The 18,136-nt window shown below is 56.2% G+C and overlaps 2 protein-coding genes across 3 annotated transcripts in view; one reads left to right on the top strand and one right to left on the bottom strand.

Moving 5' to 3' along the window:
* Positions 1–4,838, top strand: part of Ccm2 (CCM2 scaffold protein) — a 51,912-nt gene extending 47,074 nt beyond the window's left edge. For both annotated transcript variants that reach the window (XM_040746687.1, XM_040746688.1), the window contains exons 7-10: positions 1,230–1,287; positions 1,814–1,952; positions 2,454–2,592; positions 4,194–4,838. In XM_040746687.1, coding sequence (XP_040602621.1) covers positions 1,230–1,287; positions 1,814–1,952; positions 2,454–2,592; positions 4,194–4,474 — 617 coding nt within the window. In that variant the 3' untranslated portion in view covers positions 4,475–4,838. The remainder of the gene's footprint in view (positions 1–1,229; positions 1,288–1,813; positions 1,953–2,453; positions 2,593–4,193) is intronic.
* Positions 4,839–6,057: 1,219 nt separating this feature from the next.
* Positions 6,058–14,791, bottom strand: Nacad (NAC alpha domain containing). The gene is made up of 8 exons (XM_040746686.1): positions 14,286–14,791; positions 7,517–11,617; positions 7,289–7,398; positions 7,145–7,216; positions 6,742–6,888; positions 6,486–6,626; positions 6,233–6,355; positions 6,058–6,141 (listed from the first exon to the last, which is right to left on the bottom strand). The coding sequence occupies exons 1-8, from the start codon at positions 14,401–14,403 to the stop codon at positions 6,127–6,129; spliced, it is 4,827 nt and encodes a 1,608-aa protein (XP_040602620.1). The 5' UTR covers positions 14,404–14,791; the 3' UTR covers positions 6,058–6,126.
* Between the last annotated feature and the right edge of the window lie 3,345 nt (positions 14,792–18,136).

Here is an 18,136-nt window from a genome sequence, read left to right as displayed (position 1 = left end):
CCCCTTTTTGAGGGGGGGGGGGGTCTTAAAATCCTGAGTGGCTGGGCAGTGGTGGCGTACACCTTTAGTCTCAGCACTCGGGAGACAGAGGCAGGCGGATCTCTGTGAGTTAAAGACCAGCCTGGTCTACAAAAGTTAGTTCAAGGACAGCCTCCAAAGCCACAGAGAAACCTTGTCTCAAAAAAAAAAAAAACAAAAAATAAAAAGAGGAAGAGTTTGCTTGGCCCATAGCTTTAAAGGTTTCAGTCCATGACCAAGCCTGTTCCTAGGCCATGGTGAGGCAGCATCATGCTGGGAGGAAGCAGAGGGACGATTGGGACTAGATAGAGGTCTAGTGGACATAGCCCAGTGACGCATTTGCACAGCTAGGTCCCACATCTTCAGGTTTCCAGAACTTGTGAAATAGTGACATCAGCTAGGACAAGGCCTTTAGTGTGTAAGCCTTGGGGTGGCCTCTTTATACCCACACCACAGCAAATGCTTGCAACCACATTAAGTCCTCCACACAGTCCAGGCTCATCTCCCCGTTTCACGGTCTACTAATTAGGGACTGTCACTACTCTTGCCTCGCACTGTTGCAGTCCCAATCCCAGGAGAGGTTGTGACATCATCGGATGCCGTTGCACATACCTGGCCTCTGTTGCATCACCGGTGTCCTGGTCCCTGTCACTCTTTCTCTGTCACTGCCTGTCCTGATGGGGGAGTGGCTTTTCTCAGGGCTGGAGAAGCAAAGTGCAGCCCTGACGACACAAAATGCTGTCTGCTGGACATTATGTTGGAGTGGGCTTCACCCTCTGCTACACTGAGGGACTCAGATTCTGAGCCTCAGCTGTGTCCAGGCTCTGAGGTTTAACTGCCTAGCTCTGTGGCTACTGCTGAGCAGCCTGGGGGCAAGTGGCATTACCCCTCTGGTTTAGTTGTGCACATAATTGACATCTCCAAACGCACCTATTGTTACCTTGGCCACCTGTATGGACTCCATCCCAGCCTATGACAGGTTGTGTAGTTGACAAAATCCTCAGGAGGGATGTGGGTTCAAGTCTAGGAACCTTGCCAGGATAGGAAGCCCATGGTGAAGCCCCGAAAGCCGGGGCAGCTGCTGTTGCCTATAGATGTGGCATTGGGGTTACCTGTACTGAGTGCTCACTTTAGGGCCACCTGGGTACCTGGACCTGGAACACCTACCCAGTACTTGAAAGTCCTCTGTGTCTTCTATGTCTTTTGCACAGATGACTCTTCCACAAAAGTGGACATGACGGACACTTATGATGCTGAAGCCAGCACCTTGTGAGTACATGCACTGAGCTCTGGGCTTGGATCATCACATGCATGGCCTTCTGTGTCTAGTCTCTATCCTGGTGGTCCCACAAGTTCTCTTCAGTTCCACTGAGTTCCTGCCCCAGGTTCCACCTCTAGAGCCTTGCCAGTCCCGACTTGTTCTTACCTTCTGTGGCCTCCAGAAGTGCCCTTGGAAAAGGCACACGGCATGGTGTGGTTTGCATCCTCTGAAGCCTGTTAGCTCAGCCTGTGCAGTCCCCCAGCCCGGGACAACACCTGAGCAGGCCAAGACTTCCACCCTAGCCCTTCCTCTGACCTCTGCCCAACACCCACGGAGAGTCACTCCACCAGGGCTTCTCAGCTCCATTGTGAGACTGAGCTGACTCCTCGTTCTCGCTCACCACACGAGGCCATGCCCAGGTAGCTCTTCCTTGTCACCGTCGTTCGCGTGTGTGACTGTTTGTGAGCAGGCGGCTCGTGAGGTTGTGTAGTGAGGGCTGAGTGGTCGGGGCCCACCCTCCTTGTGTCTTTGCAGCTGCTTCTCAGACTCCGGGGATGTGGGAGGACTGCCTGCCCTGTCCTTCTGCACGCAGCCGTCACCCCATAGCAAGACGGTCAGCGAGAGCGAGCTGAGCACCAGTGCCACGGAACTGCTGCAGGACTACATGCTCACGGTAGGCAGCCGGCTGGGTCACCTGCCTTGTCTAGTTACTGCTGGCCTGTGGGAGTGGGGTCTGTGGGCCCTAGCTGGTGCTGATTAGGAACAGCAGCTCCATCAGGGCCTAGGCCTGGTGCCTCCTTGTCTTAGATTTGAAAAGTCAGCCTTCTGGATCTGTTTACCCCCGGGCCATGCCTGTGTCTCTGCTGCTCTGTGGGGGGCTAGCTTCCTTCCCTTCAGCCCTCCCTGGGACCCTTTTATATTGAGACAACAGATCTGTGTGCTACTTGGTTCTCTGGGTAGTTTTTATGCTGGGCCTGATGACAGAGACATACGGTGGACATTCTGGCCCTACAGCAGGTACACAGGAAGCCAGACGTGGCCAACATGTCTGTGCATGGCCTGACACCTAAGAACTGAGCCTTGGCCCCTGGGGCTGTGGTAAGGGTGGGGTCCAGCTGCCGCACTCACGCACCTAGCTGGCCCCTCACCATCCCACACCTGTCTCCCTTCACAGTTACGCACTAAGCTGTCATCACAGGAGATCCAGCAGTTTGCAGCGCTGCTCCATGAATACCGCAACGGGGCCTCGATCCACGAGTTCTGTATCAGCCTGCGACAGCTCTATGGGGACAGCCGCAAGTTCCTGCTGCTTGGTGCGTGGGGCTTGGTAGGGCCACTGGTCCCCTCTGGGCATGTGCAGAGTTCAGAGGGGAGGCGCTCCATCAGACACATCTGTATCACAGCTGGGCTGAGGCTGCAGGATTGACAGAGCTGTGCCCTCACCCTGCTTGGAGCTTTGAACTGAGCTGGGGGGGGCTCTGCCAGGAAGCACGAAAGGTCCTGAGACTGAGTCTGAACAACACCATCACGTCAGAAGGGTGCTGTGCAGAGAGGCAAGGGGCTCGTGAGGGGTGACTTTGTCAGTGGGTTTGGGGAGCATTAGGGATTTGGTGAGTGGGAAAGCAAAGACGCCATCTAGATGGCAGGGCGAGCCTCTGTCCAAGACCCCCGAGGAGCCTAGCACATTCTGTCCCCACCAGGCTAGGCGTCAGGCCTGCCACATCAGCCCCACACCTGGAAGGAACAATGGCACCTCTGTGGCCTCCCCTCCTGCCAACACTCAGAACGCAGTGAGCTGGCAGTCACTCACTGCAAGTTGTGAGGGTCTTCCCTGTGCTGTTGCTAAACCAAGGGAGCTCAACTGATGTTGCTTTTTCTTGGCCCAGTGAGCAGCCGCTGCCTGCCTGGCTCTCTCCCATTGGGAGGGGAAGGACTGGAGACTAGACCCAGGCGAGTCTGGTCTGAGCTCCTCACTCCTGCAGGTTTTCTGGATCAGGCGCCCAGCAGGCTCAGGCTCCAGGTCCTGGCACCCGGCCCAGAATGTGCTTCAGAAGCCTGAAGCCAGCTCCTTCCCGTTTTGTTCTCAGCTGCCTCTTTGCCAGAGGGGTGTAGAACCAGGCATGAACCACACACAGCCTTAATCCGAGCACTCCGAAGACTGAGGCCCCATAGCAGGTTCAAGGTTAGCTTGAGCTATGCAGTAAGCTTAGAAAAAGTGCGTTGGAAAGGAGTTGATCTGTGGGTGTCTGCTGCTTAGAACCCTGCATTAGGCAGGCGGCTAACACTACTAGCCTCTAGGCCTCTCTGCCACCTCCCAGCCCCTGCCTAAGCAGGTTGTTTGAGGGGTTTTTTCATATATTTGGTTTGGTTTAGTTTGGGTTTATGATACAGAGTCTCATGTAGCTCAGGCTGGCCTCAAACTCCCTGTGGAGGGGAGGATGACTTTGAACTCTTTACCTCTTACTTCCTGTGTTCTACAATTATAGTGTGAATATGTCAGGGTTCTCCTAAAGGCTCCACATCAGGCGAATGCTGTCTATAAACTCACCTATTGTGTACATGAAATCCTTGTCCCATCTGGATGGGCCCAGCCTGCCTGCCCACATCAGGGTTCTGGCTCCAGGACTCTTGTCACTGATCTTCCTGAAGGGGACAGCTTCCTGGTGGGACCATTACCCTGCGTTTGGTTACTGGCTTTGGCATGAGGCCTTGGCTTTCTGCCCTATAGGATAGGCCCCTGATCTGGGCCACGTCTCAAAGCCAAAGAGGGTTAGATTGACAGACAGCAAGCAATCTGTAGCTGGGGTCCCTTGTCAAAGTCAGAGCTAATTAAGCCTGGCTCCAGGGCACAGCTTGTGTGATCTGAGTATCCTTAGCTCCCCTGAGATGTCACTCTGGGGTCATATGTTGGCAGGTTTGAGGCCCTTCATCCCTGAGAAGGACAGTCAGCACTTTGAAAACTTTCTGGAGACCATTGGCGTGAAAGACGGCCGTGGCATCATCACTGACAGCTTTGGCAGGCATCGCCGTGCCCTGAGCACCACCTCCACCTCCACCACCAACGGGAACAGGACCACAGGCAGCCCTGATGACCGGGCAGCGCCTTCGGAGGGGGATGAGTGGGACCGCATGATCTTGGACATCAGTAGTGATATTGAAGCGCTGGGCTGCAGCATGGACCAGGGCTCAGCATGATGGTCTGTGACTGCGCACGCCTGTCACACACAGCCATCCCAGGCCTGCCTGGACCTGACGGCCAGCCCTGCCTGGCGAGGAGCTAGGGAGGGGCTGCAGACACAGGTGACTCTGGTGGCCAGGTCCTCTACTGTGAAGGAGCGGAGAGCTGCCACAGGACATGTGCCCCAACACAGGTGAAGCCTCTGTGCCTCTTGCTCAGAGCTCAGCAATGCCTGTAGCATATCCCGCTCGGGGAGGGCCAGTTGCAGGAAGAGTCAGTCCTGTCGGCCTGGTCCTGGACAACTGATATTTTGCACATGATTTTCCTCTTCTAACTCTCAGAGACCTTAAAAAGTTGTTTACTACAATGTGAATAATTTAATCTCCAGTTGTCAAGCATTTTTTCTGTTCCTATTAGTTAAAAGCCATGTTGTCACAGGGCTGGGCCCCCGTGTTGGACCATGACTGCCCGCAGTATCCAGGGCTGGGGTAGCAGAGACGATTGGTGCTTCTGCTTTGGCTCTGTGGACAAGGGCAGGAGCAGGCATCTGGGGACTCTCTCCCATGGTAGGGGTACCTCGATCTTTGTATTCTATGTGGAGATTATGCCAAGGACAGTGGCATACCGTGGCCCTTTGTGTAAGCCTCCTTGATGAAGTGCCATGTGCAGGAAGAGTACAGCCCACAGAACTGAGAGTTGGGGTTTCTGAAAAGTTGCCATGGGCCCCATGGCCCTCACTCGGTCTCCTTCCCTTAAGCCTGGTGACTTCATTCTGGACCCTCTGGACCCTCTGAAAGTCTTGTAGCCACCGAGAGGAGGGAAGTGACCTGCGGCCAGGCAGCCCTATGAAGCTCCTGGGCTGGGGACCTGGCGAGGCACCTCTATAGCCCACACTCGGGGAGGAAGAGCTGTGCGAGGACCAGGACTGTCTCTGGCCTGGAATGGTTGTGACCAAGTCCCTGGGACTCTGTGGACACCTCAGTTGTCTCCAGGGCAAGCTAGAGTGTCCCTGGGGTCTCACAGATACTCTCCTCAGCAGCATCATGACCTCAGGACAGTGATTGGCAGAATCTTCTTGTCGTCTGCTGTCCTGGGACTGGTCATGGGCGCCTAGGCCAAGCCAAGAGAGTCGAGACTATTGGGGTGGTCTCTCGATTTGCAGGCAGCTAATTCTCTCCTGGAAGTGTGGGGAGACTGGAGATAAGCTGCAGTCAGCCCTGTTACGCGCTAGTGTCCCGTGTGCACACCAGCAGGGGGTGTGTGAGTAAAGGCGTGGGCCAGCCACGTTTCTGTGGCCACAGCTGTAGGAGATGGAGAGCGCGGCCATGTTGCTGTAGCTGGGTCTGAGAGAAAGCCAGAGAGGAGTGAAGAACGCTTGGGAATGACAGGACTGAAGGAGGGTGACGAGGGAGTGCCGAGCACTGGGGAGATACCAGAGGGCAGTTAGGTAACCACAGAGAGTGATGGGACACTAAAGGGATGGTGACTTGGCAATGGCATCGAGGCAGCGGGGAGGACAGAAGGCAGAGAAGATACCAGGTTCTGAGGGACGTCAAGGCCCCGGTGACTACCACACAACAGAGGGGACTCCACAGGCTCGTGATGTGACACCGGTTTATTGGGCAACAGAGCTGGGAGGAGGCAGAACGGCCCGAGCTTCCAGTCAGTACTACATCGTCAGTTCCTGCAGAGGGAGAGTCGGGTCAGGAGAGGGCTTTCTCTGCAGGACCTCCCCAGGGACATCGGGGCTGCAGAAGGGGCTAGTACTTGCTCACCATGATGGCATTGACAATGTCACTGTGGTTGTCCCTCAGTGCCCGCACGGCCTTTGCCCTGGACACATTGGCCTGGGCCATCACCAGCTCAATGTCGCGAAGTTCTAGGCCAGCCTCCTCTACCTGGTGGAGGGAAATAACGGGGTGACGTAAGCTGCCTGAGGCCCCTTGAGCAGGGTTCTGCCCACTAGGATAGAGTCCCATCCCACCCTCACCCTGCCCCCAGTCAAGCGCCAGGGCCTCTGTACATCACCTCCTCGTCCTCCTCCTGCTCCTCACACTCTGGCCTCACCCGGGGCCCAGGGGCCAGCTCAGGGACCAGGGCTGAGGACTCTGAGGGCATCTTGAACTTCTCTGCTGCCGCTTTGTGCACCTGCTGGGACAGGTCCTCGATCTGCAGTATGGGACATCTGTGTGAGCCAGAGCCCACCCACCCATTTGCCTTCCTCGGCCTCCCCCAAACCACAGCATGGCCGTAGCCCTGGCCTTGACACGACAGCATGACCGACCTTGGCCTCACCAAAGACCACATAGGTGTCCGAGGCGGGGCTCTTAAAGACATCTGGCTTGGCAATGACAAACAAGATGTTCTTGGACTTCTGGATGGTGATCCTGGTGACTCCCTGAATCTGCCGTAAGCCCAGTTTTGACATAGCCTAGGTGGAGGGTGAGAGACTCAGACCACCTTCCCTGTCTGTGACTGGATGCTTGTCCCTCCCATGTCAGGCCGACCTCCCGCTGTAAGGGCTTCCTCAGGACATTCCAGTGTTTGGGGTGGGCGTCACTAGATTTGACTGAAAGCCCTTTTGTGGGTAGGGTTTCGCTGGCCACAGGCTATGAGGGCTGTTGGTAAGAGTGCCTCCCTGTACACATGTCCTCTCCCAGGGTCCTCCAGGAGAGCCCTCAGCTGACCTTTCGAGCCTTCTTCTCGCTGCGGCTTTGCTTGGCTTTGGCAGTGGTGTCGTCGTTGCTGCCTGCTGGGCCCTGTGGGAAGGTGAAGGCTAAGCATCTGTGAAGGCTAACGCCCAGAGACCCACCCCCTTCTGGGGCCAGCACCTGTGCCGGGCACTGCCCTTTCTGAGGTGGGGTATCTTGCTCATCCAGCTCAGTTGGCGACTCCCCACGGCTATCCGAATGCTGGCCGGAGCCTGGGGCCCTCTGTGAGTCTGGGGAAGGGGTGAGGTATGAGGGCCTCTTGCGATCGCAGAGTGTCCTCCAGTCCCATCCTCTAGTGTCTCCCTGAAAGGCTGGCTGGCCCAGGCCCTGACCCCCACATGTGGTTACCTTCCTCGAGGCTGTCCTCGTCCTCTTGTTCATGGGCTGTGAACCCTCGAGGGCCAGATGGGTTCTGGGTCCCAGAGGGAGGAGGCACTTGGCAGGGGCTTGAGATGATGCAAGCCAGGTCTTTGGCATCTGTGGGGGTCACCTTGGGGTTGAGGGTGCAGTGAGGCGAGAGGTTGACACGCTGCCGGGCCCCCAGAGGCATTGTGGATCCTGAGGTGGTAATGGCAGCAGCTCCCTGGGCTCCTGCCCGAGGCATCAGACCTCCAGAGGCTGGGGAATCCTCCACGTAGGCTTTCTGGGAAGTGGGGCACAGGCAGGGAGCTGGGGGCCCCGGGGATGTTTGGGATGCCCTGTCGAGGGCGCTGGGAGCAGGAGGGTCAGGATCCAGGGGCCTGCCCTGGGATGTGGTGGGCAGGTCACTGGCAGAGTTTGCGGGGAAAGGATTAAGGGCACCTGGGGTCGTCTGAGGCTGTTCTCTGCTACCCAGGGTTAGCACGGGCTCCAGCTGCTCAAAGGATGGTGCAGCCCTGGCAGTCTCTTCAGAGTGGACTCTGCTCAGCGTGCATGTGGCCCCTGCTGGGGAGCCTGGGCAGGAGCCTAGCCTGGCTTGCACACATAGAGCCACAGGAAGCTTGGGGCCCAAGGTGTCCTTGCTGCTCAGGCCCCTCCCCTCTCCAGCTGAGCTCATCTGCTGTGTTTGGCTGACCTCAGCACATGCAGCGGACTGTGCCTTGGAAGTCTCCCCTGCTCCTTGGGATGCTGACTTGGTTCCATTTCCCTGCCCTGGTGGTTTGGGGCCCCTACCCCGCTTGTTCTTGGGGACCTGTCTTTGAGGCGAGCTGGTCTTGACCCCATCGTGGGCTTCAAGACATGCTCCTTGCCTGAGTGCAGGCATGCTCTCAGCTACATTCTCTCCCAGACAAGATGTGGGCTCAGAGACCATTGTGCTCAAGGTGGGGCAGGACTCTTCTGGAGCCCCAGGGCTGTCTGTGTTTACAGCTGGCTGGGAGCCGTTCTGTTGGGCTTGGTTTGAAGCAGGGAGAGCTGGATCTAGAGGGGCTTCTGAACCCTGCTCCTCAGGCACTGGCTTTGGTCCTAAAGCCACACCTAACTCCTGATGGGCCTCAGAGGCTGAAGGCTTAGTCTCTGGGGTGTAGCATGTTTCTCTTTGCAGTGCCGGAGAGGTGTCTTGGACTATCAGCTCTGGCTCTGAGGTGGAATCTGTACCTTGAAGGGACGGAGGTGCCACCACAAGGGTGTCCTGGGGTGCAGTGGCACTGCCTTTAGCCTGCTGGGACCCCATTGTGACCACAGCCTCAGGTTGTAGGTCTGACATTGAATCTAAGTTTTGCAGAGGTGAAGGTGATGCTGCTGGAGCTAACTGGGGTATGGTGACACCCCCCTTGGCCTGCGGTGGTCCCAGTGTGACAGCAAGCTCAGATTCTGGGTTTGGAGTGGGATCTGAGCCTTGCGGGGATAGACATGCCATGGGGGAGTCCTGGGGTGCTGTGGCAATCCCTTCATCCTGCTGGGACCTCAATGTGACCTCAGGTTCTGGGTCTGAGGTGGGCTCTGAGCCTTGCAGGGGTGGGGTTGGTGCCGTGGGGGAGTCCTGGGGTGCTGTGGCAATCCCTTCATCCTGCTGGGACTCCAATGTGACCACAGCCTCAGGTTCTGAGGTGGGCTCTGAGCCTTGCTGGGGTGGGGTTGGTGCCGTGGGGGAGTCCTGGGGTGCTGTGGCAATCCCTTCATCCTGCTGGGACCCCAATGTGACCTCAGGTTCTGGGTCTGAGGTGGGCTCTGAGCCTTGCAGGGGTGGGGTTGATGCCATGGGGGAGTCCTGGGGTGCTGTGGCAATCCCTTCATCCTGCTGGGACCCCAATGTGACCTCAGGTTCTGGGTCTGAGGTGGGCTCTGAGCCTTGCAGGGGTGGGGTTGATGCCATGGGGGAGTCCTGGGGTGCTGTGGCAATCCCTTCATCCTGCTGGGACCCCAATGTGACCTCAGGTTCTGGGTCTGAGGTGGGCTCTGAGCCTTGCAGGGGTGGGGTTGGTGCCGTGGGGGAGTCCTGGGGTGCTGTGGCAATCCCTTCATCCTGCTGGGACTCCAATGTGACCACAGCCTCAGGTTCTGAGGTGGGCTCTGAGCCTTGCAGGGGTGGGGTTGATGCCGTGGGGGAGTCCTGGGGTGCTGTGCTGCCTTCCTTAGCCTGCTGGGGCCCACATGTAGCCACAGCCCTAGACTCTGGGCCTGAGGTGGGCTTTGTACTTGGTAGGGGTGGAGGTGATCCTGCAGGGACCTCCTGGAGTGCTATGACACATCCTTCATCCCACTGGAGTCTCAGAGTGACTACCTCCACAGCCTCTGGGCCTGAGGTGGGATCTACACCTTGCAAGAATGGAGATAGTGTCATAGGGAGGTCCTGGGGTATTGTGACACCTCCCTCAACCTTCTGGGACCTCACTGAACCCACAGCCACATACTCTGGTGTGGAGGGAAGGCCCTGGCCTCCTTCCTTCAAGTTAGCAGGAAGGATTGGATACAGGGTGGGGCTTGCTACTTCCTGCAAGTCTAGAATGGTCTCTGCAGTGACAGTCTTACATCCTAAGGTCGTGCTCATCCCCTTCCGGCAGGGCTCAGGCAGGGCCCTGGGTGCTTGTAGAGCAGCTGAGTCAACTTTGTTCTCCACCCTCGGGGTGACTGTGGTAGCTTCCTCCACCTGGGGGCCTGGAGCTGCTTGCAGGTCAGGAAGGGGCACAGTAGCCTCAGACCCCATGCCTAAAGTTGGGGCCTCTTCTGCTATTTCTGCAATCGATTCCTGGCTATTGGTCAGACAGGCTTCTGGCTCAGAAATCTGAGGCATGAACTCTGCCCCCTGAAACGAGGTCCTGCCTCTGTGCTCCTGCTCTCTACTCTGGGCACTGGGCTGGGCATGGGGCTCCTCACTGTACAGCCCGTCGTCGTCATCCGCCCCTGCGTAGGAAGCTGAGTCCGAGTCAGAGGAGGCCGCCGAGGTATCATCGCGGAAGGCGAAGGCCTCATCCATGCCCTCAATGATGGACAGATCAGACAGTGACTGCAGGAAGGAGGCAGACGTGCTGTCGTCCTCAGCCTCTCCAGCCAGGTCTCCGTCCGGGGTGGCGGCACCAGCAGCTGCCTCCTCTTCCCCCTCCTCTTGGGACAGTGGGGTCACCTCCACAGCTTCCACCTGGAAGATGAGGCTGCCCCGGAAGGGTAGTAGGGCGGCAGGGATCATCGGGTCGTTGGCCAAGAAGGTCGGGTCAAAGAAATGGCCCTCTTGACTCCAGGAAGAGCTGCTGTCGGCTGAGAGGCTAGACTCGGAGGATCGGGGCTCCGGATACTCTGTGGGGTGTGGCTCTAGTTCGTCTACCACAGACCCTGATGGGGAGAGGCCCCAGTCGGAGGGAAAGTCCAGCCCTTCAGCTGGGGCCAGCAGGCTGAGGGAACAGGAAGGTGAGGAGGCCCAGCTGTCCCCATCGGCTGTGATGTAGGAGCCTGAGGGGGAAGCTGGAGATGAGTCCAGCAACTCATCCAGCAGCTCGGCCTCCAGGTCCCAGGCATCCCTGTGGGGCCCATGGTCAGGGAGCAGGGCGTAGGTGGTTCTGGTGGGAGTCGAGGGTGGTGTGAAGTAGGAATCAAGGTCAGGGGGAGGGGAAGGCACAGGAGGATCACCCTGAGAACGCGGCTCCGGAGGTGGCTGCAGGGCGGTGTGCCCACCCTCCGGGTCCCTGAGCACTGACCAGGCTGCCCTGGCTGAAGGGATGACCTGGCAAGTCTCCTCACCCATCACGATGCGGGGCTCCAGGGTGGTGGGGAGAGGGACTTCAGCAGGCAAAGACTGGAGAGGCAGGCCCTCAGAGAGGACCCCTGGACTTGGGCTGCCCTCTGCTGGGTCCACCCAGGTTGAGGCAGCCCCACTGGGCCCTGCATCCCAGCTGGCTCCCTCAGGCTGGGGCCTCGCGCCTGGCTTGCTGGACAGGAGTGTGAGGGCCAGGGGGCTGGGCCCTGGTGGGGTCAGGGCAAGGGGCTCCCGTTGGTCCCCTTTCAGGATGGTGGCAATGGCTGCATCACATGAGAGATCTGTGGAGACAGAAAGGGTCATGAGATGCCTCCTGGACACATCTCAGGGCCAGCCAAGAGCTGAACATGGGCAGGGGGCAGGTTTCCACGGACAGTCAGGGGAGGTTGCAGAGGAGAGAATGACGTGTAGGTTAAATGGACTTGAGAATGAGTTTGCAGACATTTCAGCAGAGCAGGCAGCAGATGACAGGCTTCTTTATGGGAAGGGGTGTCACGAGGAGTGTTGTTGCGTATTAGAAACCCAGGCCTTTCTTGAAGATACTTCAGGAAAGGTACAACTAGCAATGGTCTCTGTTCTGAATCTGGCTGGCTATTCCAGCTTGGTTCAACAGGTCTTGGCAGGATCAGGGTTACAGGACTCCACTGGACAATGCCAGCTCCTCCCTGTGACAAGGGCAGGGGTCCTGCACACTACAGCTCTGGAACATTCCAGGTCTACTGTAAAGCAGGAGGCTTTGCCTCTAGCCCATCTCTCTCCTACCCTTGTTGCCCATCTCGAGGCCAACCTCAAGTTCCCCAGAGCTCTCTGCATAGCAGCTCAGTTTCTGGAGGATGGAGGCAGACATGTGCCACAGGGTCTGAGTTGCAGCACCCTGCTCAAAGGGCAGTGATGGGAAATGGTGGTGATCAGGTGCCCATGGGAACAGGGCAGCTGAGGGAAGGCTGGGAATGTCTTCTCCATGGTGGCGGCCACTCATGGTCACAGATCCTCCACCTTACTGGGAGCTCCTGGCCTGCCTCGGGGTCCTTCTCAAGTCTCTTCAGGCATAGGCGCTCATGGGCTGGCACACCCTCTGCTGACACCATGGACACGTGCCCGGGCCGTGATCCCCGTGGATCAGAAAGTACTTAGGGACTTGGGTAGGAACAAATCTCTCCAGGAGTCAGTATCCACACACCTCCTATCTCTCTGGCTAATGCTGTCTGGCCTCTTTCTGACCTGCATGTCACCCCTGAGGTCACTGCACATTCACTCAAGAGTCCCATGATTTTTAACTCAACCATTTAAATGTACTCAAGTTCTCAGAGCATCATTTTTTAGCCTCATTTTTAATGACTCTGTAACAGCCCCCCCCCACCTGGACCATAGCCAAACACACATCGCTTTGAAGTATCCACTTAAAGCCTTCCTGCTGTCCCCAGAGTCCAGGCCAAGTCCTGCATAAGAGGGGGAGGGGCCTAGGGGCCTATGGCTGTGGTGGGCGCACAGCCAATGCTGCTGGCTCTCTGTGTACCCTGGTGACAGGGCAACATCGCCTGCAGCAGGCCTTGTCTCTTGCAGCTACTAAGGAGCACATCTCACCCAGGATGAGAGGGAGGCTGGTGTGTGTGTGTGTGTGTGTGTGTGTGTGTGTGTGTGTGTGTGTGTTGTGGTGGTGGAGTGGGGGGGGCGACGGGACAGCTACCTCCCCTAATACCTGCTCTCAGCAGAGTTGGGGCCTGGGTTCTTTGACACTGGCTACTAGGGCAACCAGGGGTCCTGCAGGTCCCTTGAGGGACACCCGGCACTGGAAGTGGGTGTGGCTAGTAGCCGTCACTGAGTGTCCCAAAGTCGGGCTATTGCCATCTCTACTTCTTAGTGTGGCCTCAGGGCAGAGGGCAGAATTGGGCCAAGGTTAAAATGGAAATAAAGGCCCAAGTTGTGGGGCCTTTTCTTTGTTTGCTTGTTTGCTTTGTGATTCATTCAAGGTCAGCAAGCCAGCCAGAAAGGAACCAGCTTATCACTCTGGGTCTGGGGAGTCCCAGCCTGGATTGCCTGTCCCCAACAATAGTGGGGTGGCATCTGTGCTGGTTCTCAGGCAGGTTCCTGGCCCAGCATTGGCACCATCTCCATTCTTGCCCGTATTTTCCCAGATGACTTCTTGCACACAGCAAGGTGCCCTTGGCTTTGCCCAAGTCACACACAGCCCATCTCCAGCAGGGCCACTCAAGCTTAGAGTACCCCAGGCAAGTGAACTGACATCCACCAACATTTACTGCCCCTGCTGCTCCAAGCCACACACAGCCCATCTCCAGTAGGGACCACTCAAGCTTAGAGTACCCCCAGGCAAGTGAACTGACATCCACCAACATTTACTGCCCCTGCTGCTCCAAGGTCTGCACTATTAAGACCACAGCTGGCCACAACACCTCCCCAGAGCCGCACCCCCAGACCGAGCTCTGCCAATGTCCTCTGGCTGGGTTCCCAGGTCCCATCAGCCCTACACCTCCTTTCTAAGTCTAGCCGATTGCTGCCCTGGGCACCCAAGGTACCTCTAAGGACTCTCTGGTGGTCACAGGATGAGCCTGCGGGGACCCTCTGGGCCTCTCCTTCCAAACCTGCCACCCCACAGTCGGTCCTGGGGCCCCGCAGCTCTTTGTGGACAAAGAAACGCGATGTGGTACAGCGACCCAAGCAAATGGGTCTTGGTCCAAAGAGCACGCCCCCCACCCCCCACCCAGAGTGAAAGGCCAAGCCACTGTCCTTCAGAGCCCCAGGCTTTGGAGGATGCTGTCTGCGGCCTCCAGGCTTTCATGAAATCCTTGGGGGTGGGGGAAGGATGCAATGTGGAGGGTAGAACCGGTCTGGAAAGACAGGGGAGGGGACTGTTAGGAGGCTGAGAGATGGAGAGAGAGAAAGCCAGAGAAAGGTATTGGGCCAGAAAGCGGAGCCACCGCGCGGTCTCACCTGTGCGAGATCCTGGCCCTCCAGCCTCGGGCAGCAGTAACTCAGCGCGCGCAGCCTCCCCGGGCATGGCCTGGACGTGTGCCTGCTGGTCCCGCTGTCTCTCTGTCCCTCTGTCCATCAATGCGCTCGGAGTAGCCAGCTCGGCCACCGCCCCTCTGCTGGGGGGGGCGTGAATGACGTCAGCGCTGCCCCGCCCGCCTATCAAGCCGAGTGAGCGTGCGCCGCCGCGCCAGGCACTGCGGAACGCCAGAGGGAGGGCGCTCGCTCATTCCCCACATTCATCCCATCTCCTTTCTCCTACTGATGAGTCTAGGGCCGGAAGGCTGCGCCCTGCCCCGCCTTTCCCGTAGCATCCAAAGGGCCACTTGGAATCCGGGCTCCTCCCAAAGTGACATCGCCTCTTAGCTGGAAAGAGGCAAAAGGTGTCACCAGGACCAGGGTGTGGGTTAATCTGGGGAAATAGCTATGTATTTTGCATAGTGGGCCTGGCCACTTTAATGAGTGATGGCCCAGCCTATTGCTCAGTGACTGGACAGAGGACGCAGGGAGTCAAAGGAAGGCGTTATTACCTCCAGGTCCTAGGATGAGCTTAAACAGCAGCTCCGGATTGGCTGCCCGTCAGTCTCCATAGCAACCACCTCCTGTCTCTGTGGCAACGGAAGATGAAGGAGCTGAGTGTGCCAGGGAAAGCTGCTTTAGACAAGCTCCTGGGCTGAGCTGGATCTTTGAGTTCTAGCTCGGCAATCGGCTTCCTTTCCTTCCCGCTTCAGATCTCCAGGCCAGGGAAGAAAGGCACCTCACTCCGTTCGGCAGGGCCTGTGCCACGCCGCCAGAGGTGATGCTTACCATTTCCCTCCCTGAAATGTTCTGCTGCTTCCACACCGTCTGTGCACTGCCGGGTTCGCCCCCCCCCCCCAGTGCCAGGCACCAGGAGATGAATGAATGACACATTGTCATCTTTGAGCTGGAGTTGAGGAAATTTGCAGTTATCAAAGCAATCAGGGAGGAAGTGTGTAGGATCTTCTGGGTCTAAGGTCAGCCCAGGAAGATAGCCAGGTGCTGTTTCCCTCCCCTGTACCTGACTCAAGTGCAGCGCTGCACCCCACCGTACCCACAATGTCCAAACAGCTCAGCATCTGCACAGCTGCCCCAACCCTCTGTTGCTGACAACCCACCCATCTTTCCACCTGACACTTGGCTTCCTCCCTTTCCGTTATACCCCACTAAGGACCTTTACCTCATTTCCCAAAGGCCTAAGTTGTTTCCACCTGTTTGACCTCTTTTGTTTTTAAAGCTGAATTGTATCCCAACCGCCACTGTTCTGACGCTCCTCAACCATGCTCAACATCACAGACCTCAGAAAACAGAGCCTATTTTGTGAGGCCTGATGCCTGTGGGCCTCCAGTCCAGAAAAAGATGGTGTGGTCTTGTCTTTGCTTTTTTTTTTTTTCTTCTTTTTCTTTTTTTTTTCCCCTCTCCCTTTCCCTCCCCTCCTCCCGTGCCCTCCCCCCCCCTTGTCTTTGCTTTTTGTTTGCTTGTTTGGTTTTATTTTTACTAAGGTCAACTTTAAACTGAAGAAAACAAAAATAGAACTCTTGGAGATGAGAAGGCAGCCATGAGGTGGTGAGTGCCATAGGAGGAGGTATCCAATGCTCACCCAGTGGGTGGAGGCCAGGTCCGGCGTTTACCGCAGCCTACCCTACCGACAGGAAGATTATGTAGGCTTCTTCACCCTACACAGAATCAAGGACCGCCCACACCAGCAGAGGCTGGGAGGTCAGGGGACCTTCTGGGCAGCATACTCCCTCCATTCCCAGCTCTGTAGAGGCTCTGAGGATGGGACACTAGCAGCAAAAGAAAATGCCACCCAGAAAAGACAGCCAGACACTTAGGACACGGTGGATGAAGGAGCAGAGTTTAGGGATAGCCTCAGCTACACAGTGAATCTGAAACCAGTGTGGACCTCATGTTTCATTCTGCCCCTCAAAAACAAAAAACAAAACCAAGAAAGTAAAAAAGCCAGCATGCAAAGTGGCTGTAGAGTTAATTGGTTTTCTTTTTTATGTCAGCTTGACCTAAGCTAGTCATCTGGAGGGAGTGAACCTGGAAAGACTGCCTCTATCAGATAGCTTGTGGGAAGTCTGTGGGCGATCTCTTGGTTAGTGGGTGATGTGGGAGGACAAGCTCATTGTGGGCAGTGCCATCCTTGACGGGCGGTCTCCAGTGTAGGAGAAAGCAAGCCAGTCAAAGCTCTCTTCCACCGTTGCTGTCTCTGCTCTTACTTGTTTTTTTTTTGTTGTTTTTTTTTGTTTGTTTTTTTTGGCTTGTTTTTCGAGACAGGGTTTCTCAGCATTGTTTTGGAGCCTGTCCTGGAACTCACTCTGTAGACTAGGCTGGCCTAGAACTCACAGAGATCCGCCTACCTCTGCCTCCTGAGTGCTGGGATTAAAGGCGTGCGCCACCACCGCCCGGCTCCTACTTGGGTTCTTGCCCTGACCAACTATGATCAGGACATGTGGGCTCAACAAGCACTTTCCTTCCTTCCTTCCCGAGTTGCCTCCTGTCTGCCTTCCCTTTTAATGTCCTTCCTTCTTTCCTTCCTTTCATTTTTTCTTTTTTTTTTTGAGGCAGGGTTTCTCTGTAGAGCCCTGGCTGTCTACAGCTTTGTAGACCACGCTCAGAGATCCACCTGCCTCTGCTTCCTGACTGCTGGCATTAAAGGTGTGTGCCACCACCCAGCCAAGTTGCTTTTGGATATGGTGTTTATCACAGCAACAGAAAGCAAACGAATCCAACAACTGGTACCAGAAAATGGGTTTGTTGCTGTGATGGGCTGACCGTGCTGTTCTGTGGGAGGATTGTGAAGTGTTTGGACCTTTGGCCTAGAAAGGACCATTGAACACTCAGAGCTTAATGAGCTGATACAGGAGCTCGGGAGACAGTAATGAGAGAGGTACAGAAGATGGAGGCTTGGCTTGGGAAGTTCCAGAAGGAAGCAATGATTCTACTGGGGTTATTTGCATCATATTTTGAATTAAGAATCTGTGGTTTCCAGCACTTGGGAGGCAGAGGCAGGCGGATCTCTGTGAGTTCGAGGCCAGCCTGGTCTACAAGAGTTAGTTCTAGGACAGCCTCCAAAGCCACAGAGAAACCCTGTCTCGAAAAACCAAAAAAAAAAAAAAAAAAAAAAAAAAAAGAATCTGTGGTTTCTGGTCAGCTGGGACTGAAGAGTCTGCCATGATTTTAACAAGAGACCAGCACTGAAGTAAAACCTTTGCTTTACTGGGACAATTATGAATGGTTATCTGGGGTTGAAAAAAAAAAAAAGAGCTGTGGTTAAGAGACCAGCATCGCCGGGCATTGGTAACACATGCCTTTAATCCCAGCACTCGGGAGGCAGAGGCAGGTGGATCTCTGTGAGTTCGAGGCCAGCCTGGTCTACAGATCGAGTTCCAGGACAGCCTCCAAAACAGTACAGGGAAACCCTGTCTCAAAAAACCAAAAAAAAAAAAAAAAAAAAAAAAAAAAAAGAGAGAGAGAGAGAGAGGGAGAGACCAGCATCAATGAGGTAAAACCTATCAAGAAGTTTTTCTCAGGGTCAGCACGCAGAAGCCACAGTCCAGCTGGGTCAAGGCTTAATTTCAAGCTGGCAGCTGAGCTTAGTAATGTGTGTGTAAGAGTATCCCACGTGGCTTTGACAAGCTGGGAGCACAGTATTGAGGATGCACCAGGTCTGTGAGACCTCCTAGAACAGCAGTGTGGCTGGGGGTGGGGCATGCCTTTAATCCCAGCACAGGAGGCAGAGGCAGGCGGATCTCTGTAAATCCAAGGCCAGCCTGGGCTACAGAGCA

This window comes from Mesocricetus auratus, unplaced genomic scaffold (genome assembly GCF_017639785.1).
Source record: "Mesocricetus auratus isolate SY011 unplaced genomic scaffold, BCM_Maur_2.0 Super-Scaffold_100006, whole genome shotgun sequence".
NCBI lineage: Eukaryota > Metazoa > Chordata > Mammalia > Rodentia > Cricetidae > Mesocricetus > Mesocricetus auratus.
Note: the sequence above shows the minus strand (reverse complement) of the source record. Positions and strands in the feature narration are given on the sequence as shown.

Excerpts from the sequence above, each read along its gene's own strand:
- Nacad (XM_040746686.1), bottom strand. The coding sequence starts at position 14,403 with ATGGACAGAGGGACAGAGAGACAGCGGGACCAGCAGGCACACGTCCAG. Across the intron at positions 11,618-14,285 it reads AGGGCCAGGATCTCGCACAG|ATCTCTCATGTGATGCAGCC; the intron begins GTGAGACCGCGC and ends CTGTCTCCACAG. Across the intron at positions 6,356-6,485 it reads AGCAGGAGGAGGACGAGGAG|GTAGAGGAGGCTGGCCTAGA; the intron begins GTGATGTACAGA and ends TCCCTCCACCAG.